The sequence below is a fragment of the Sinocyclocheilus anshuiensis genome, unplaced genomic scaffold, assembly GCF_001515605.1.
Source record: "Sinocyclocheilus anshuiensis isolate Anshui unplaced genomic scaffold, SAMN03320099.WGS_v1.1 scaffold1165, whole genome shotgun sequence".
In the NCBI taxonomy this organism is placed as follows: Eukaryota; Metazoa; Chordata; class Actinopteri; order Cypriniformes; family Cyprinidae; genus Sinocyclocheilus; species Sinocyclocheilus anshuiensis.
Window position 1 is genome coordinate 251,467 of NW_015554150.1, and position 16,909 is coordinate 268,375.

General features: G+C 37.3%; 4 protein-coding genes and 1 pseudogene across 5 annotated transcripts; 3 read left to right on the forward strand and 2 right to left on the reverse strand.

Moving 5' to 3' along the window:
* Positions 1-694: 694 nt before the first annotated feature.
* Positions 695-5,091, reverse strand: kdelr2a (KDEL endoplasmic reticulum protein retention receptor 2a). Its single transcript, XM_016463365.1, has 5 exons — positions 4,865-5,091; positions 3,935-4,035; positions 3,610-3,768; positions 3,032-3,284; positions 695-1,899 (listed from the first exon to the last, which is right to left on the reverse strand). Exons 1-5 carry the CDS (start codon positions 4,953-4,955, stop codon positions 1,865-1,867), a joined length of 639 nt encoding a protein of 212 aa, XP_016318851.1. The 5' UTR covers positions 4,956-5,091; the 3' UTR covers positions 695-1,864.
* A 315-nt stretch (positions 5,092-5,406) lies between these two features.
* Positions 5,407-8,988, forward strand: si:ch211-139g16.8 (immunoglobulin superfamily member 6). The gene is made up of 6 exons (XM_016463341.1): positions 5,407-5,672; positions 6,234-6,560; positions 6,642-6,739; positions 7,301-7,354; positions 7,718-7,825; positions 7,990-8,988. Exons 1-6 carry the CDS (start codon positions 5,624-5,626, stop codon positions 8,047-8,049), a joined length of 696 nt encoding a protein of 231 aa, XP_016318827.1. The 5' UTR covers positions 5,407-5,623; the 3' UTR covers positions 8,050-8,988.
* Positions 8,989-9,209: 221 nt separating this feature from the next.
* rps2 (ribosomal protein S2) lies at positions 9,210-11,495 on the forward strand. Of its 2 annotated transcripts, XM_016463361.1 has the most exons (8): positions 9,210-9,273; positions 9,693-9,830; positions 10,061-10,150; positions 10,494-10,601; positions 10,692-10,865; positions 10,945-11,104; positions 11,198-11,289; positions 11,371-11,451. In XM_016463361.1, the coding sequence occupies exons 2-8, from the start codon at positions 9,696-9,698 to the stop codon at positions 11,449-11,451; spliced, it is 840 nt and encodes a 279-aa protein (XP_016318847.1). In that variant the 5' UTR covers positions 9,210-9,273; positions 9,693-9,695. The 2 variants fall into 2 exon arrangements, with proteins under 2 accessions (XP_016318847.1, XP_016318848.1); XM_016463362.1 differs by lacking the exon at positions 9,210-9,273 and having other exon boundaries at positions 9,696-9,830; positions 11,371-11,495.
* A 732-nt stretch (positions 11,496-12,227) lies between these two features.
* LOC107670679 (NADH dehydrogenase [ubiquinone] 1 beta subcomplex subunit 10-like) lies at positions 12,228-14,544 on the reverse strand. The gene is made up of 4 exons (XM_016463363.1): positions 14,299-14,544; positions 12,886-13,024; positions 12,646-12,785; positions 12,228-12,461 (listed from the first exon to the last, which is right to left on the reverse strand). Exons 1-4 carry the CDS (start codon positions 14,444-14,446, stop codon positions 12,376-12,378), a joined length of 513 nt encoding a protein of 170 aa, XP_016318849.1. The 5' UTR covers positions 14,447-14,544; the 3' UTR covers positions 12,228-12,375.
* Positions 14,545-15,274: 730 nt separating this feature from the next.
* Positions 15,275-16,894, forward strand: LOC107670667 (methionine-R-sulfoxide reductase B1-A-like; annotated as a pseudogene).
* The last annotated feature ends 15 nt before the right edge of the window (positions 16,895-16,909 follow it).

Below are 16,909 nucleotides of genomic sequence, written 5' to 3' on the forward strand. Positions count from 1 at the left end.
TTATACATTTCAATTATATTTTATATATTTTGCACACTGCTCACATGTATTATTCATTCAATTTTCTCTTTATTATATACAAATTATAACTTTATATGATCAATCTTACCTAAACCGCATGTGTAAAATATTGTAAACCATTTTTGTTTACTTTTCCCCCTCACTTTGTGTGATATGCAAAATCTGGTTATTTAAACACTCTAAAATTGTCTGTCAGTTGTGAAGTGAATCCTAGATTTGTAAATACTTATAACAAATATTTTGCACATTATTTTTGCATCTGACAGTGTTGCTTCATATTGAATGAAGGCAAGGCAAATCATATTTTGTGAGCAGATGATGTACCGAAACATAGGCAAATACCTCTAAACACACTGAATAGATTGTTGATCCAAAATAATTCCTTGATATATATTTTTCCCAGTACTCAAGAATCAGTGGTAAATGCTTGAATGCTTGGTCACTACAAAGGAGAGGTGTTCATTGTACATGGTCAAGCGATCATATGGCCTGTCTGTGTTTTGTAGTTGGAGCTGAATTAATTATTCATTGATGAATTTTCTCTGGCTGTACAGTCACAGATCTGAAGTGTTCAGGTTTATACTGTGAAAAATAAATGTATATATAAAAAGGGAAATTTTTGTATTTTATTGTGTCGTTCATTTAACTTCAACAGGTTTTTTTGGGGGGGGGGGGAAATCTGTAATGTGATATACTGCTCCATCTGAACAGCATTTTGCACTCTTTCATAATTATGCATGCAGTTTTTATGACCATAATTATTGAGAGATTGCATGGAACAAGTGCAATAAATTAAGTAACATTGTCAATGGAAATTAGACAAACGATTTAAAAAAAACACAAAGGAATAACACAAAATCATGTCCCTTAAAATATTTATTGGAGACATGTAAAAACTAAAAAAATAACTGTAAACCCTACAAGAATGACTCGAGGGGAAAACATTGGGGATGTTGAACTTAAAGAAAACAAGCTGTAGTCCATTCAAAAAAAATACTATGCTACAAAACTCACTCCAAAATGTGCTTTGACAGTATCCACACCACGAGATTTAATGGTCTTACCATAAATTACTGCATTTCAACAAGCTGATGTTTGCAGGTAATAACTGAATATTTAAACAACCTTGCTGTAATATCGCATATCATTGATAAATGTTGACATCCTAAAAAAATGATACGAGTCACACAAAGAGAATTGTGCTGAATGAAATATGAAATGCTCTTATTTACAGTTGACTCATTGCTATGGGGGCATCAACAAAAATGGTTATGTACATAAACTGAAATACAAATAAGGCATTAATGTGGAAAAAAAAATGAAAAGGACTTTCTTTTTGAAAATTTTCAGTGGTGGCAAAATCGTTCATTGAAGCAAAGGACGATTTTAACCACATGTGGGGAAAAAGGAATAGGGATATAATAATTTGAATTCTTGAATATACATATTTCATTTCTTACCCCTCTTAAGTCAGGAAAGAACCACAAACTTATTCGACACTGGGAGTCATTTCCAATCATGGACAAATTTACAATGACGCATTTAACTGTTAATGTGTACAATGCACTGTTCGATATTTCAATACACCTTGTATATAGAAAAGTTTTCTTCTTTTTCTTTTCGATAGCAATAAAAAAAGCATTGCAAGATGCTAAAGACAGAAGAAAAGTTTGCAAAAACGTCCTCGTTTCTGTAAGGGGATGGTTGGTGTCCAGGCGGAGAGAAATAAATCAGTGATTGAACTGGCGTTATGCGTTCTTTGTCTTGGGCATCTTGCAGTGGCATCATTGGCTTGTGCCCCTCTATAAGTCTGATGGAGACACAGCTCTCTGTTCTTTGGCACTTAGGCTGGTAGACTCAGCTTCTTTCCTTTCAGCACTGTGGATCAGACAAAATATGTCAGAAATTGAAGCAGGAAGAGGATTTTTTTTTTTTTTTATCCTAAAACATGCCTAATTCTAAAAATGGAAGCCAAACCAGTGCTTAAACTGCAATTAATGCATGCATTAATGTTAAAGGATTACTTTAGATAAATAGTTTATTCACACAGGTACCTTTCCTAAAGTAACAGTTCAACCAAAAATTAAAAAAAATTCACTCCCCTTTAGGGTATCAAAGATTTGTTACAGATTTGGAGAAATGTAGCATTACATCACTTAATCAATGGATCCTCTGCAGTGAATGGGTGCCGTCAGAATGAGAGTCCAAACAGCTGATAAAAAAAATCACAATCCACAAGTAATCCACACCACTCCAGTCCATCAATAAATGTCTTATGAAGTGAAGAGCTGCATGTTTGTAAGAAACAAATCCATTATTAAAGTGTTTTAACTTTAAACTACTGAGTCTGGTCAAAATATGGAGATTGTAATCCGTAATGATGCTTACTCCAGTGTAAATGTCCAACCTCATTGTCCTCTCAAAAGCTATGAACATGTTTGTTTAGAACGGGTTTGGACAATTTTTGCATGAAAATGCTTAATCTGTGCATATTTCTCTCCTGATTCAGACGAGACAACTTTTTTTTACCGGAGAAAGCAATATTACGGATAGAGGATTTGTATTTTAGCCCAAAGCAACGTTTTGCAGTTAAAAACGTCTTGATGGATTTCTCTTACAAACATACAGCTTTTCACTTCACAAGATGTTAATTGATGGACTGGAGTCGTGTGGATTACATGTGGATTATTGTGATGTTTTTATCAGCTGTTTGGATTCTGACGGCACCCATTCACTGCAGAGGATCCATTGGTGAGCAAGTGATGTAAAGCTACATTTCTCCAAATCTGTTCTGATGAAGAAACATTAATCTCACAACAAGGTTAACTGTATCTTAGTTGTTTTAAATTCTGAATTAAAAGACAAGTCATAAAATTCAATGTTCAATTCAATCAGCATTGTGTTTTAAGAAAGTAAATGTCAATTTTAATCTCATGCTGACTTTAAGTTCATGACCACCCAAACTAAATGTCATTTCACACCCACGGTCCTTAAAAAGGTTTAAACTCACCTTTTGTGATGTAAAGGTAGAAGAAGTCACAATAGAGAATAGTCTGGACGACCCCAGCCACGATGGCAATCATGTCAAAGAAGCCCTCAAAGTAGAACCTCCAGATCCAGTTGAAGAGGTAGAGGGCGCGATAGACCCCCAGGCAGAACAGATAGTGGGTAGTGATGGTTTCGGCCTCGCCGGTCTTGCTAATCATAAAGAGCTGAGGCAGGATGGCCACAGACTCAAGGTAGATAGAAAAGGTCCACAGAATCTGTCAAAAAAAATAAAAATTCATTCAGGTTTGGAACAACTTGAGGGTAAGTAAATGATGATAGAATTTTCATTTTTAAATGAACTATGTTGTAACTATGTTGTAATTTGCTTTTACTTATTTTAGTATTTATTTTAGTATTAGCACATTTTTATTTGAGTGTGTGTGTATATATTTCTTTTTCAGTGCTTGGAATTATTATGATTGTGTTTAGCAACGATAATGCCTGTTGTTATTTGCAGATGTTTAATAAAGGTTAAAAACAAAACTGGCACGATTAACACATTTATGATGGTCAAATTCCCATATGTGCAGCACTACTCACCTCCAACGGAGAGAAGTCATGGTTGACCAGAAAGGCGAGACCTCCCACAGGAACCACAAGAAACTCAACTCTGAAAGTGTCGTGGTTTCCATCATAAGTTGCCCTGAACTTTGCGTAGATCAGGTAGACTGTGGCATAGGCACATCCGACATAGATAATCTGTTTTCACAGCACAGAAACAAAGAAATTGATTAACTGCAAAAGGTCAGTGCACTTATAAACCGGTTTACGCTGATGTGGCAAAACAATGACTTTGCAATCACTGATATTTAAGATTGACAAATGCATTGATGTGTGCATGTACAAGTTTGTTCTATGCCTTTACCTTCATGCAAGTGTTGTAAAGAGAAATGAAGGATGTCAGGAGATCCAGGTAACGTGTGGTGAACACCAAGGCAAAGAGCATCTGGCTCTTCCCAGAGATACCTGGGGGCAAAAATATTTACACTCAGACAATTGCAACATAGAAATAAATAAGAGAACACAGCACCCGTCTTTACTGAATACTGAGTTCATAAAAGGTTTAAGAGATGCATCTATGTTCTCTATATCTCTGTAAATCAAAAGTCGGATGTCAATGCATCTAGACAACCCAGATGACCCATCCTTGCAAAGCCCACACATAACTACATGCACTGCCACGTCAAAGCAAGGAATACAATGCACTTTAGGAATGTATGGCAAATAAAAGGAGGGAGAAATTAAAATTTATGACAACAAGCATATGAAAAAACTCCCTTTTGATTCTCACAAAGCAACATATGAAGGTGCGAATTGTCCTCTAAACAGTCAAATTAATTGCATAGGCATAGTCTCTCTCTCTCTCTCTCTCTCTCTATATATATATATATATATATATAAAACCACTATTAAACTGCAGTTTGCAGTTAGTAAGTAGGCCTTAAGTTTTCAGTTATTTCAGTCACTTAGAACAAGCCTGTGATGTTTGATAGCCTTCAGATCAATATGCAAAACATTAACGGTCACAGCATGTTAAATACATACAGATCCGTCCATTTAAACACAATTTTTATTGTCAAATTTAACCCAAATCTACCCTTCAACAGCTTTCAAGTCAAGCTAAGCTACTAGCTTGAACGCTACACAAACTGCACTTCAATTCATGTTTCTTGCTTGAATATAACTTCACAAAACTTTTCCGACAGCTCAACCCAGTCTAAAGTCTCCTCTATCTTTCGCAAACACACATATTAAGTATTAAATATACGAGAAAAGTATATTTGGTTGAGCTCACCTGCGCAGGACCTGCTCTTCCATATCTTGAGCAGCAGGATGATGATGGCAGCTAGATGAGACAGATCTCCAGTCAACCTAAAGATGTTCATGATGTCTTTCTCTCTCTGGCTGACTTTAGCGGTGTTAAAGAAAGCTCGGGGTGAGTGCGATAACTGTGAACCGGCTCAATGCCGCTCTCCTCCAGAGCATTCCTCCACCAAATATGGCGAATGAGGGGCGACGTGGCCGGTGGACGTGACGTGGCCAACAACGAAACCACAATGAATGCTGGGAAGTGTAGTCAGTGCGGCCGCGAGCCGACTCTGACCACGCCCACTGAGGCTCCCTTACTAAAATTACTATGGTAAACATAGTTACTATTGAATTTTTTTTTTTACTAATCAACATAACATTGTAAAGCGAAGAAAAAAGTAATTTTAATTTCTATATGATTGTGTAGCCTACTGTGCTGTAGATAGATAGATGTATATGTATAATTATTCCACTTACTTTATCTTTTTCACAGGCATAAGCAGAAATATTTACCACATTACTCACGTGTCACTGAAAGCAGTAGATTCAGGGTGACAAACTGTCTCACACAAGGAAGAAAGAACTGTGGGGACGGGTCTATGTCACTTCTCATTTTTCACATTTCTGGTTTTATTTCTCAGTTAGGCGTGAGACCTTTTTTCCGATGTCTATCTAGCAAACTGAAAAATCAATCACAGAGAGACATTAATGAAAGGAAAAGGAGCCACACAACAACCGTGACAACATGAACTTTGGTTTCTTCTTCACCATCGCATTTCTTATTTTTAGCACAGGTGAGCAGAAATTTAATTGTTCTAGTCTAGAGGACGAATTTTTAAAGCTATCATTCTACTACTTATTTAAACGTCTTGTACATTGTAAAAAAATGTTTTTTTTTGTTTTAAGTTAAACAAAGATTGTTGGAATACGTTTTACAAGAAAATGCTCTTTATAGTCTTCAAACTTTCAAATTTAAATCAACGTGTTTTTGCCATGTCTTTGTAATTATTTGTGAAATTGACTAGCAATTTCTCAGTGAAAATTGCTTCAGAATAAATCCCAGGCTACACCTTTTTTTTTCTGTGTATGTGACTTAATCAATGAAAATTAATTCATATTGGATAACTGTATATTATCTTGAACTGTTCATTTATGAAATGAACATTACTTGGACACATTCACTTCTGATAAAAGATCACTCTAAATTGTAATGTAGACGTGTGCATTTTCTGTAAAGCTGCTTTGAAATGTGAAAAGAACTATACAAATACATTTGAATTGAAGTCTTGAAATATTAATAATATGAAATATCAGCAGTTTATTTTTTAAACAAAATATATTCTGAATTTCTACAGTCAGCGGATGTAAGGTAGACGTCCAACAGCCAACAAAGCTGATAAGAAAAAAAGAGCAACAGTCCGTCTCTATCCCATGCTCCGTCACCATGTCCAGCTGTCCAAAGAGCCTACCTCAAATCTCTTGGTATGTGTTCCGGAAAAACTCTCACTACCAGCTTGATTTAAAAAGCCACTCATTGAGGTACACACTGGAGCACCAGGGCCTGAAAATCAGCTCTTTGTCAGAAGCAGACTCTGGGGTTTATTACTGTGCAGCGGCTCTGCTGGATGTGGCTCACAATGGGGCGCAGGCAATCGGACAGGGAACCACTTTGAAAGTCTCAGGTAAGAACTAGCAGAAGATTCAGCACAACCCCAGACCGTTCTGCTCATAATTTACACGTATCATGATGTGTTTGTATCTAGAGACGGGCTTAAATGTCTCTCAAGCACTGTTGTTGACATTGCTAGTCCTGCTGACTGTGTACAGCCTCCTTGTCCTGGTCATCATCATCTGCATAAAGGTACAATTACAGTACAGTACACACCTTTTCAAAGTAATGCCATGTTACACTTTCAGGAGAAAAGGTACAAAGCTGTCATTGGTGCAGTAGATACAAAAGCTAAGGTACTAATATGTACATTTAAGGTACTGGGGGAAGTCGTGGCCTAATGGTTAGAGAGTCGGACTCGTAACCCAAGGTTGCGTGTTCGAGTCTCGTACCGGCAGGGATTGTAGGTGGGGGGAGTGAATGTACAGCGCTGTCTTCCACCTTCAATACCACGACTGAGGTGCCCTTGAGCAAGGCCCCCAACTGCTCCCCGGGTGCCGCAGCAAAAAATGGCTGCCCACTGCTCCGGGTGTGTGTTCACGGTGTGTGTGTTCACTGCTGTGTGTGTCACTCACTTCACTAATATGCACCATTTAGAAGTAAATAAGGTACAAATATGACCTTTTAGCTTTTGTACCTAATTCTATGTAACACAACTCCTTTTATTTCTTTACAAAATGTCACTACATCCTCAAAATACTTTTTAAAGAAAGTTTAATGGAGTTTAAGTAATTTATTTATTTTTTTCAACAGACTGGACAATTCAAATCAGTCTTTAAAAGAAGATGGAGTAAAAGTGAGAACAAGGTATTGTTTGCCCTCTGTTGTCTGGTATGCTATGTTGCTGCATGAAATAGTAATATTGTGAAATATTATTACAATTTAAAATAAGTGTCTTCCATTTGAATACATTTTAAAATGTAATTTATTCCTGTGATGTCAAAGCTGAATTTTCAGCTGCCATTATTCCAGTCTTCGTGATCCTTCAGAAAATATTTATATAGCATTTATCTGAGTTTAAGGTTTAAGGTTAAGGTTCTTTATTTGTCACATGTGATGCAATGTAGTGAAGTGGAATAGACATCTTTTGTAACATTATAAATGCCTTCACTCTCACTTTTGATCAAATAAATGTATCCTCGTTGAATAAAAGTATTAATTTCTCATCAGGAGGACTCAGCTAGGCAGCTAGGCTTCAGTGGAGTGGTGCAAGAACTGTCCAAGAGGAACTTAGTTGGTGGCAAAATTCAGGCGCACTACAGAGTTTCCCAAGACAAGGTTTTCAGACTATTCTTTTAAAACACACAATCACATTTTTAGCAAATGCACAATAATGTCTAATAATTTCTATGTGGCAGAGTTTTAAGTTAGAAATGTTCATGACATTTTACAATAAAAATTGCTTGTTATAGCCTAACTTTTATTTTCATTCTTCCCTATAGTCTACAGGTCTTCAGAATAGGTACCATAGTGAAGATGTTTACCAAAATCTTGATGAGTGAAAGAAAACGAAACCCCTGATCCACACTTGTCCCGCTGATCTGCAAAACCTGCAGTTTCCTGCAAATCTAGAAGCTATAATTTTAACTTCAACATATTGGATTTTTGCACTCATTTAAAAATTAGTCATGTAGCATAAGTGTGCTATTTGTACTGATAAAAAAATCAACTTGATGTTGTAATATGGTGGTTGGGTGACCCAAGATTGCGACATGTTGTCTGTCGTTGACCTTCCTCTCACAAGTGTTTTACAGATCACGTGAGCACTCTTGCTATGTTTAACTGTATTTGTTAAGTTAAATGCTAAACCTCTTAACCCACACTGGCCTGAACGGCGCGCTTAGGCATGTCTGTACTTTTAATTACCTTTGTTTTATAAAAATATTCAATTAGCTATCATAAACTATGCATCATTTGAAAGCTAAAACACTCAAGATTCATCTTCTGAACTTGTTTTTGAAATCAATACACCAGAGAGGAAAGAATTAAATGAAATGCTGAAGGACTGGCCATTTAATGTATTGATTGTATTCAAGCTGCTGTGCATGAACTGGACATACAGTCGTTGTTATTTGCAGGGTCAGCACCATGACAGCACATTTCATTCTTACACTGAAGACATTTTTTTTTTCTGTTGTCTCAGATGTGGGGCAGAATTGATGGGACTGACTGTTTTTTGTTTGTTTGCTTGTTTTTTGACCATTGACCAAGTTTTGTTTTCTTTTATGTGCTCACTTTATACCAGGCTATGTAGGCTACACAGCTAGAGAAGCAACACCAACACCCAATTCTTTACTTAAAATAATTCCTTTGCCTAAATCTGACTAGATTTAAACAATCTAATTCTGAGCACGCCAAATTTGTTCCCTGATCGTTACAAAATACGACCAGATTTGCATACATTGTTTTTCCCCCGTTATTAACAGACTACTCACAAACAAACAGACACAAACCAATTCAGAACATATATGTCTTCTTTTTTTCTTCTCTGTAATTTATTTTTATTTCTTTAATAAATTATTTTAACGTAACGATCTAATTTGTTATGTCATTACTCGTTCATGTTATTTTTATCATCGGATAGCTTTGCTAGAACAGACACAGATCTCTCGACTGCCGCTAGAGGTCGTCAATATCACGGCTGTGACAAAATATCGCGATACTTGCCCTGGAATAAATACTCCGCGAACTCTCGTGCGGCCTTCTTCTTCCTGAATACACATCACGTAAGTCTGTCATTTTTTTTAAAGCAGTATCTGTTAAAATCTCCTCAATCGCAAAATAAAAACACGACATTTTTATAGAAGACATGTGTCTACGGGTTAGTAACAATGCGATCTAAGAATGAATCGTATGAATTGTGTAGATAGGTTATTTTAGAGCAGTTTTAAATGGATGGTGTCAAACATGGCGGGGCACCGGTGAAACCGCTCGTTTATTCATTGAATACATTCTCGTATGATATGATTGATGTTAATTACACAGTATTCGCACTAAGGCTGAAATGTCAAAGTTGGATAGTAATAATAATAATCGATAAAAAGTAGGTTTTAGTCGGGCTCTTGAACATGTGCTTTTTTTCTTGACGTGTCTGACTTTAAACTAACTTGTTTATTAATTCGCGGAAATTTTTCATGGTTTACAGCAAATGGCGGACGACGCCGGTGGTAGAGGAGGTTTTCGCGGAGGTTTCGGCACTGGCGGCCGGGGTCGCGGTCGTGGTCGCGGCAGGGGCCGTGGAAGAGGCCGCGGGGCCCGCGGAGGCAAATCTGAGGATAAGGAGGTAAAGCACCGCCTAAATCCTGCTTTGCTATGACTGTTATGAACTGGCTTTATGTAATGTTTTATTTAAGAGATACATTCTCATATACACTGTGTGCTGTTATGTTGGCTCTTTCACTCTTCTGCATGTTCTCTATTTGCCGTGCAGGTAGCTGTCAAAACAATTGATGAGATGTATAGTTGTAGCTTCAGTTTCCATTTACCAATAGACAATATTTCTGTTTTATATAGTGGGTGCCCGTGACCAAACTTGGTCGTCTGGTGAAGGACATGAAGATCAAGACTCTGGAGGAGATTTACCTGTATTCTCTGCCCATCAAGGTATTAAAGTTCGCATGAAATTCATCCTCTTTATTTGAAAGTATACAGAATGTATGTTACAGATCTTAAAGTGAAGAATTCACTTGGGGGGGGAGCTGTAATGTTCAGTGTCATAACTTGATCTTCAGGTGAAAAATAACACTCCAGTCTACAATTCAATGTACCGATGCATAGAACCAAGTCCTTTTCCTGCAAGTTTTTTTTTTTTTTTTTGATCTTCTAAACTTGGATCTCATACAAAAGAAAAGAGATGTCTCTACTTCGGTTTCACTGTGACTTCAAAGTTGCAAAAAGTGACAAATGCTTTACCTTTTGTGAAACCTACTGTTTTTCTTTCCTGTAGGAGTCTGAGATCATTGACTTCTTCCTGGGTTCAGCACTGAAAGACGAGGTCCTGAAGATCATGCCTGTCCAGAAACAGACCAGGGCTGGTCAGCGCACCAGGTTTAAGGTGACTTCCTGCTTCCTGAGTGTTAGGTACTAGTCAGAATCCTTATCAATTCTCTTAAGTTCCTAATCACTCAGTTTCTCAATCTTCTAGGCCTTTGTTGCTATTGGTGACTACAATGGACATGTTGGTCTGGGAGTGAAGTGCTCCAAAGAGGTAGCAACCGCTATTCGTGGCGCCATCATCCTGGCCAAATTGTCCATCATTCCCGTCAGAAGAGGATACTGGGGTAACAAGATCGGAAAACCACACACCGTGCCATGCAAAGTGAGTCTTCAAACGTGGTTTTGCGCAGTTTGACTTTTGTTTGGACACGTTTTTAATGGCTGAACGTGTATCCACTCAGGTGACCGGTCGCTGTGGTTCGGTTCTGGTGCGTCTCATTCCTGCTCCCCGTGGTACCGGCATTGTGTCCGCTCCCGTGCCCAAGAAACTGCTGATGATGGCTGGTATCGATGACTGCTACACCTCAGCCAGGGGCTGCACCGCCACTCTGGGCAACTTTGGTAAGGGACTTTTATTTGAATGCCACTGTTTTGGGATGCAGCTGTCCATGTTTTAGTATGTCCGTTATTATAACTGCTGTTTCCTCATTGCAGCCAAGGCCACCTTCGATGCCATCTCAAAGACCTACAGCTACCTGACCCCTGATCTCTGGAAGGAAACGGTGTTTGCCAAGTCTCCTTACCAGGTAATGTGTATTTTCACACATTGTTCCTTTTCACAAATGCATCGTTGCTTTCTTGAAACTAAAGTGTCTGTCCTGTTTCAGGAATTCACTGATCATCTGGCCAAGACTCACACCAGGGTCTCCGTTCAGAGGAGTCAGGGAGCTCTTCCGGCAGCCTCCTAAATTTTGTACAACAGATTGAAATAAAAGTCCAGAAAGAAAACGGTCTTTGAGTCTGTGCTCTGTTGTCTGACTTTAATGTTTAAAAGCTACGTGGAAGCAAATGGTTTGTGGATTTATGTTTTTGATTTGCATACCCAAAACTGTCCCAACAAAGTGGGCAAATTTCTGATTTTTGTTTAGGTGGAAATTTACTATATTTGTGACTATGGCTTAAGGGGTTTCAAGCACCCATATTGTCTAATGCTGCAAAGCATAGCTTTGATTGTCACATTCAGTGTCACACGATCCTTTAGAAATCAATCTATGCTGATTTGCTGCTCAAGAAAGATTTGATATTATAATATATTATTAAATTGGTATTTGATGTGACATCACAAACTGTTGTGCTGTCATATTTTTGTGGAAATCGTGCTACTTTTCAGGATTGTTTGATGAAGAGAAAGTTCAAAAGAACAAAGCAATGATCATTAAAGAGGTCAGTCAACCCACTGTGCAACCTTGATGTGTGCATCAGAGTACCTGCTGTCCAGTAGCTGACACTATTGTCAGTACATTAGAAACCAAATCTTGCTTGGCTGGGACAAAATATATTTACAGAAAAGTGTATTGTGATTTATAGACTTTAAAGCAGCAAATGGCATATATAAGCCAGCACATACATGAAATAAACTATAATATGGTTTTTAAAATGTAGGAAATGTCCATACGTAACCAACACAACTGACATTAAATTGAAGCACAAATGTGAATAATAGTAAAGAAGTAACAGGAAAGTGATATATGGGATTGTAGTAATAACCACTTTAAAACTGATGGGATTTTATTAAATGACAGCTACTGAGAAGTCACTTTCCAATAAACTTTTACACTGATACACAGATAAGAGAGATTGACATAGAAAAGCCAAAGGAGAGGTTTGTAGGTTTATGCCGTCTGTTGCTCTGCCATCATTCTCTCCTTCTGTTTCATCAAACACTTTCGTGCGCTGGCGTACGCGCCAAGATCCCCATCTAGAAGAATTAAAGATGGTAACAGCCAGAAAATTATTTCTGTACAACAATATAAACAGTTTTGGTTTCATTGTCAACTGAAAAGCATTTTAGACAACATCTACTACAACTGCACTTGTCCCATTGATTTAAAACGACACTGCTAACTGCACAGAAAAAGATTTCTACCAGACACGATACTCACAGCGTGACTGAAAGGCCTTGGAAACCTCCTCAAACTGCTGCAATTCTTTATAACAGTTCTGTCTATAACTGGGACCCTCACGCTGCTGGCAGGCCCGAAGACGCTCCTGGATCACCTTCACTATCTCCTGATCCACCTTACTGCAGACAAAAAATAAAATAGTGATTGTGTGCACATAACTTTATTATGCAATGCAAAGCTTAATGATATAGAACTACAAGGCTTTTTGAAGCAACATACTAGTCTCTCCTCCACTGCATCTCGGCCTCATAATAGCACACATAATCTCCTTCCTGGCACCGAGTCAGCTCAGGAACACGGCGAAACTTCTGATGGTAGTAGTGAGACTTCTTACCGCTCTGGATGCCTTCGACAATGTCTGGTAGATCAAAAAGCAGGGCAATTAAATAAGGATCATGAATTACAAGCCAAGTAGATTTTAGTTATCATTTGTTTTAGTCATTACAAGAATAGTTCACCGAAACCTGAAAATTTACTCACCCTCATGCCATCCAAGATGTAGGCGAGTCTGTTTTTCACCGGTACAGATCTGGAGAAATGTAGCATTACATCACTTGCTCACCAATGGATCCTCTGCAGTGAATGGGTGCCGTCAGAATGAGAGTCCAAACAGCTGATAAAAACATCACAGTAATCCACATGACTCCAGTCCATCAGCTAATGTCTTGTGAAGTGAAAAGCTGCATGTTTGTAAGAAAAAAAAATAAATCATTAAGACTTTTTAACTTAAAACCCGCCTAAAATAAAGTCCTCTGTCCATAATATTGCTTTCTCCAGCGAAAAACTTGTTTTGTTCGAATCGGGAGAGAAAAATGCACAGATCAAGCACTGTTTATAAGAAAAAAACTGTGCAAAACAGTTATAAATAAATATGTTGGTGAATTTTGATGTGAAAGGACAATCGTGGATGAACTTTTTATGTTTTATGGACTCGCTAGAAATTAAGGTTTAAAGTTAAAAAGCCTCGAAGTCTTCTTACAAACATAGCTTTTCACTTCATAAGATGGACTGGAGTCATATGGATTACTTGTGGATTATTGTGATGTTTTTAGCAGCTGTTTGGACTCTCATTCTGACGGCACCCATTCACTGCAGAGGATCCATTTGTGAGCAGGTGATGTAATGCTGCATTTCTCCAAATCTGTTACAAAGAAACAAACTCATCTTGGATGGTCTGAGCATGAGTAAATTTTCAGCAGATTTTTGGGTGAACTATTTCTTCATTTCTGAAATTACAATAAATGATCCTAAATTAAAATGCATTGCTATTACAAAAAACAAACAATACAACAACAACAACCAATGAAGAAAAAATCACAAAAAACATCATAGTTTCACAAATATTTCCAATACTCATAACTAATAAAAATTGATGCAACATAATATGACATAATATAAGTGTTAAACGGTTGTGTTTGATATTAAACAACATGTACTCAAGACTCTTAGATGAGATACTGACTCTTACGGCCAGGAACTGTAAAGTGTTAACATTTAGAAATTACGAGGGATAAAAAAAAACAAATGCATGTCCATAATTTTCCTTTCACACTTCAAAGGCTACTATATATCAAACGGGATGAATAAGCAGATGTAAACAGTATCAGATTCACTAGTGTGGAGTCGCTTCACCTCTGAATGTAGTCACTGGCAAATCCACCGAGTAGTAGAAGAGCTTCGACAGTATTAAAGCTGGATTCGGCAGAACCGATTGCCTATCCACCACTGGGGTCCGACTGGGAGGCTCTGGATACACATCTTTATCATGATCTTTCGGCATTTTCGACCATTAATTGGAAGGGAAATGTCAAAAATCCTTTAATCGACCTCAGTCTGCAATCCACAGAGCGCATGCGCGCTTCACACAACATGGCGAGAAAGGTCACCGAGCGGCGACAAATAAACGGAGTGAAAATGACTTTTATTTTATTTTATTTCTATAATTTTGATAAAACAAATCTGCACTTAATCTGTATAAAACTGACTATTTTATCTCCTCGTTTCGTTTGTAAATCGCCAGGTTGAAGGTGAAAGGTTATGCAATTATTTTTTTCTGCATATAGATGTCGTCGTTGCACTCATGTAGTGACTTTGGATCACTGTGCATTTTTTTTTATTCCAAAAATTAAAAACTAAACTAAAAACTAAAACAGATGCAAGTACAATATATATATATATATATATATATATATAAAGAGATTTATAAACAAATAGATAATTTCAAGGCTTCCCGTTAAATCTGCATTCCCTACTCTTCATAAATCTCAACAAATACTCATCTTCATTACAAAAAAAAAAGTTATTAATTTTATCGATAAGGTTATGTAATTTATATGTAAATTATGTATCACAGAAGTGTTTTTTTTTACGTAAATATGGTCTAGGTGCAGTCAGTACTTTAGCTTTATTGTATGGTTGGTTCTTATGGTTGAGAAACGATTATTTTGCTATAATATCTGGGCTCATTTATGATACTACGTCTTATTTTTAAAAATAACTTGTTTGACAGGCTTGTACAGTACCGTCTGTGTGTGGTACAGTAGCGATTGTGTGGTCACGTGGTGGTGCAAACTCGCTTCTCCTATTTAACTCCGATCCAAACCGAGTTTATAAAACACCAGTTGATTCAGATAGTTGCAGTCGTTCGTCTGAACTTTATCACAGCCGGTGTAGTCATGTCTTTCTGTTCGTTCTCTGGAGGGGAGTTTTATAAAGATCTTTTTGAGACTGGTAAGTTGACCCCGATGTACTGTATAACATGTAACGTTAGCCTAAACAAGGCGACGTGTGTTATATAATACCATGTATTATGTAGCTTGTGTCATTTGATTAGTAAAACTATGCGGAAGTCTTGTTTTAAAGTTATCACATATGGTTCCTGTTGCTAAGAGAAGAAAGATCTTTTCAGCCTTTGCTTCAGATTATAGAAGTACTTTTTGACACGATTGTTTGGCATTTAATATTGCCAAAGCATCATAAAAATGGTAGTCTACAGTAAAAGTTAATGGTAATCGGAGTTGCTTTTCTTCATCTTTACTTCTTAGTGATCAGTTTAATCTTATTCATCAACAGTTTTTACTTTAATTTGTCAAGAGAATGTAGTTGAATAGTAGTACTAATGACTTTTTGGCAAATTAATAACTGTTTAAAATAAGATCCAGAATATTTTATATTACCAGTGGGATTCTGTCTGAGACTTGCAGTGTGTTTCTCCTGCAGGCATGTATGTTTGTGCCAAATGTGGACATGAGCTGTTCTCCAGCAGGTCCAAATATGAGCATTCATCACCCTGGCCAGCACAACAGTGTGTCTAAACACAAGGAGAGACGGGGCGCTTATAAGGTGAAACTTTTTTGAGAATTTGAAGTGCTTATAGGAATAGTTAATCCCAAAACGAAAAATTGCTGATCATTTACTCACCCTCATGCCATCCAAGATGCAGATGAGTTTGTTTCTTCATCAGAACAGATTTGGTGTAATTTAGCGTTTAGCAACAGTTTGGACTCTCATTCTGACGGCACCCATTCACTGCAGAGGATCCATTGGTGAGCAAGTGGAGAATGTGAACAATGAATTCTGTATCATCTTATACAGGTTAAATGTGGTAAGTGTGGAAATGGCCTTGGCCATGAGTTTGTGAATGACGGACCCAAACACGGCCTCTCGCGCTTCTGAATATTCAGCAGCTCTATGAAGTTCATTCCTAAAGGTATGCACAACAAACAATACAAGTATATTACATTTTAAAATAAAATTGATACAATTCAATTAAATATTTATATTCAGAATTATCTGAATTTCTACACTAATGGCTGTAAACATAATCTATGCTATATTTCATAAAGTAAGCAAGTGATTTCTACTTCTATCTATGTACAGTACATTTGACACTTTGATACATTTGACATGTTGCACGATGTTCTGATATACTGATATCTGACTCTTGCTTTCTTTCACAGTCAAGAATGAACAGCAGTAGAGCTAGATAAGCACGTGAGGATGTTTCAGGAAGAGTGTATGGAGAAGATCTGATGTGTTTCCTGTGTGGATGGTGTATGAAAGGCTCTGATGAAAAGCCCACAGAGGAGCATTCAGAGCGATGATGTGTACAACCTCATGGGAAACATGAAGAAGCTTACTCCCAATAACTGCTACTACCAATGAACACACACAACTATGCAGCTCTTTTATAATATGCACAATATACACTACTGTTCAAAAGTCTGGGGTCAGTAAGATGTTT

Bases quoted from the DNA above. Each gene is read 5' to 3' on its own strand.
- kdelr2a (XM_016463365.1), bottom strand. From the start codon at position 4,955: ATGAACATCTTTAGGTTGACTGGAGATCTGTCTCATCTAGCTGCCATC. The intron at 4,036-4,864 runs GTGAGCTCAACC...TTTTGCCCCCAG, and splicing joins GAAGAGCAGGTCCTGCGCAG to GTATCTCTGGGAAGAGCCAG. The intron at 3,285-3,609 runs GTGAGTAGTGCT...TTTTTTTGACAG, and splicing joins ATGACTTCTCTCCGTTGGAG to ATTCTGTGGACCTTTTCTAT.
- si:ch211-139g16.8 (XM_016463341.1), top strand. From the start codon at position 5,624: ATGAACTTTGGTTTCTTCTTCACCATCGCATTTCTTATTTTTAGCACA. The intron at 5,673-6,233 runs GTGAGCAGAAAT...GAATTTCTACAG, and splicing joins ATTTCTTATTTTTAGCACAG to TCAGCGGATGTAAGGTAGAC. The intron at 6,561-6,641 runs GTAAGAACTAGC...GTTTGTATCTAG, and splicing joins AACCACTTTGAAAGTCTCAG to AGACGGGCTTAAATGTCTCT.
- rps2 (XM_016463361.1), top strand. From the start codon at position 9,696: ATGGCGGACGACGCCGGTGGTAGAGGAGGTTTTCGCGGAGGTTTCGGC. The intron at 10,151-10,493 runs GTATTAAAGTTC...TCTTTCCTGTAG, and splicing joins TGTATTCTCTGCCCATCAAG to GAGTCTGAGATCATTGACTT. The intron at 10,602-10,691 runs GTGACTTCCTGC...TCAATCTTCTAG, and splicing joins GTCAGCGCACCAGGTTTAAG to GCCTTTGTTGCTATTGGTGA.
- LOC107670679 (XM_016463363.1), bottom strand. From the start codon at position 14,446: ATGCCGAAAGATCATGATAAAGATGTGTATCCAGAGCCTCCCAGTCGG. The intron at 12,786-12,885 runs GTATGTTGCTTC...TTTTGTCTGCAG, and splicing joins ATGCAGTGGAGGAGAGACTA to TAAGGTGGATCAGGAGATAG. The intron at 12,462-12,645 runs GTGAGTATCGTG...TAATTCTTCTAG, and splicing joins CAAGGCCTTTCAGTCACGCT to ATGGGGATCTTGGCGCGTAC.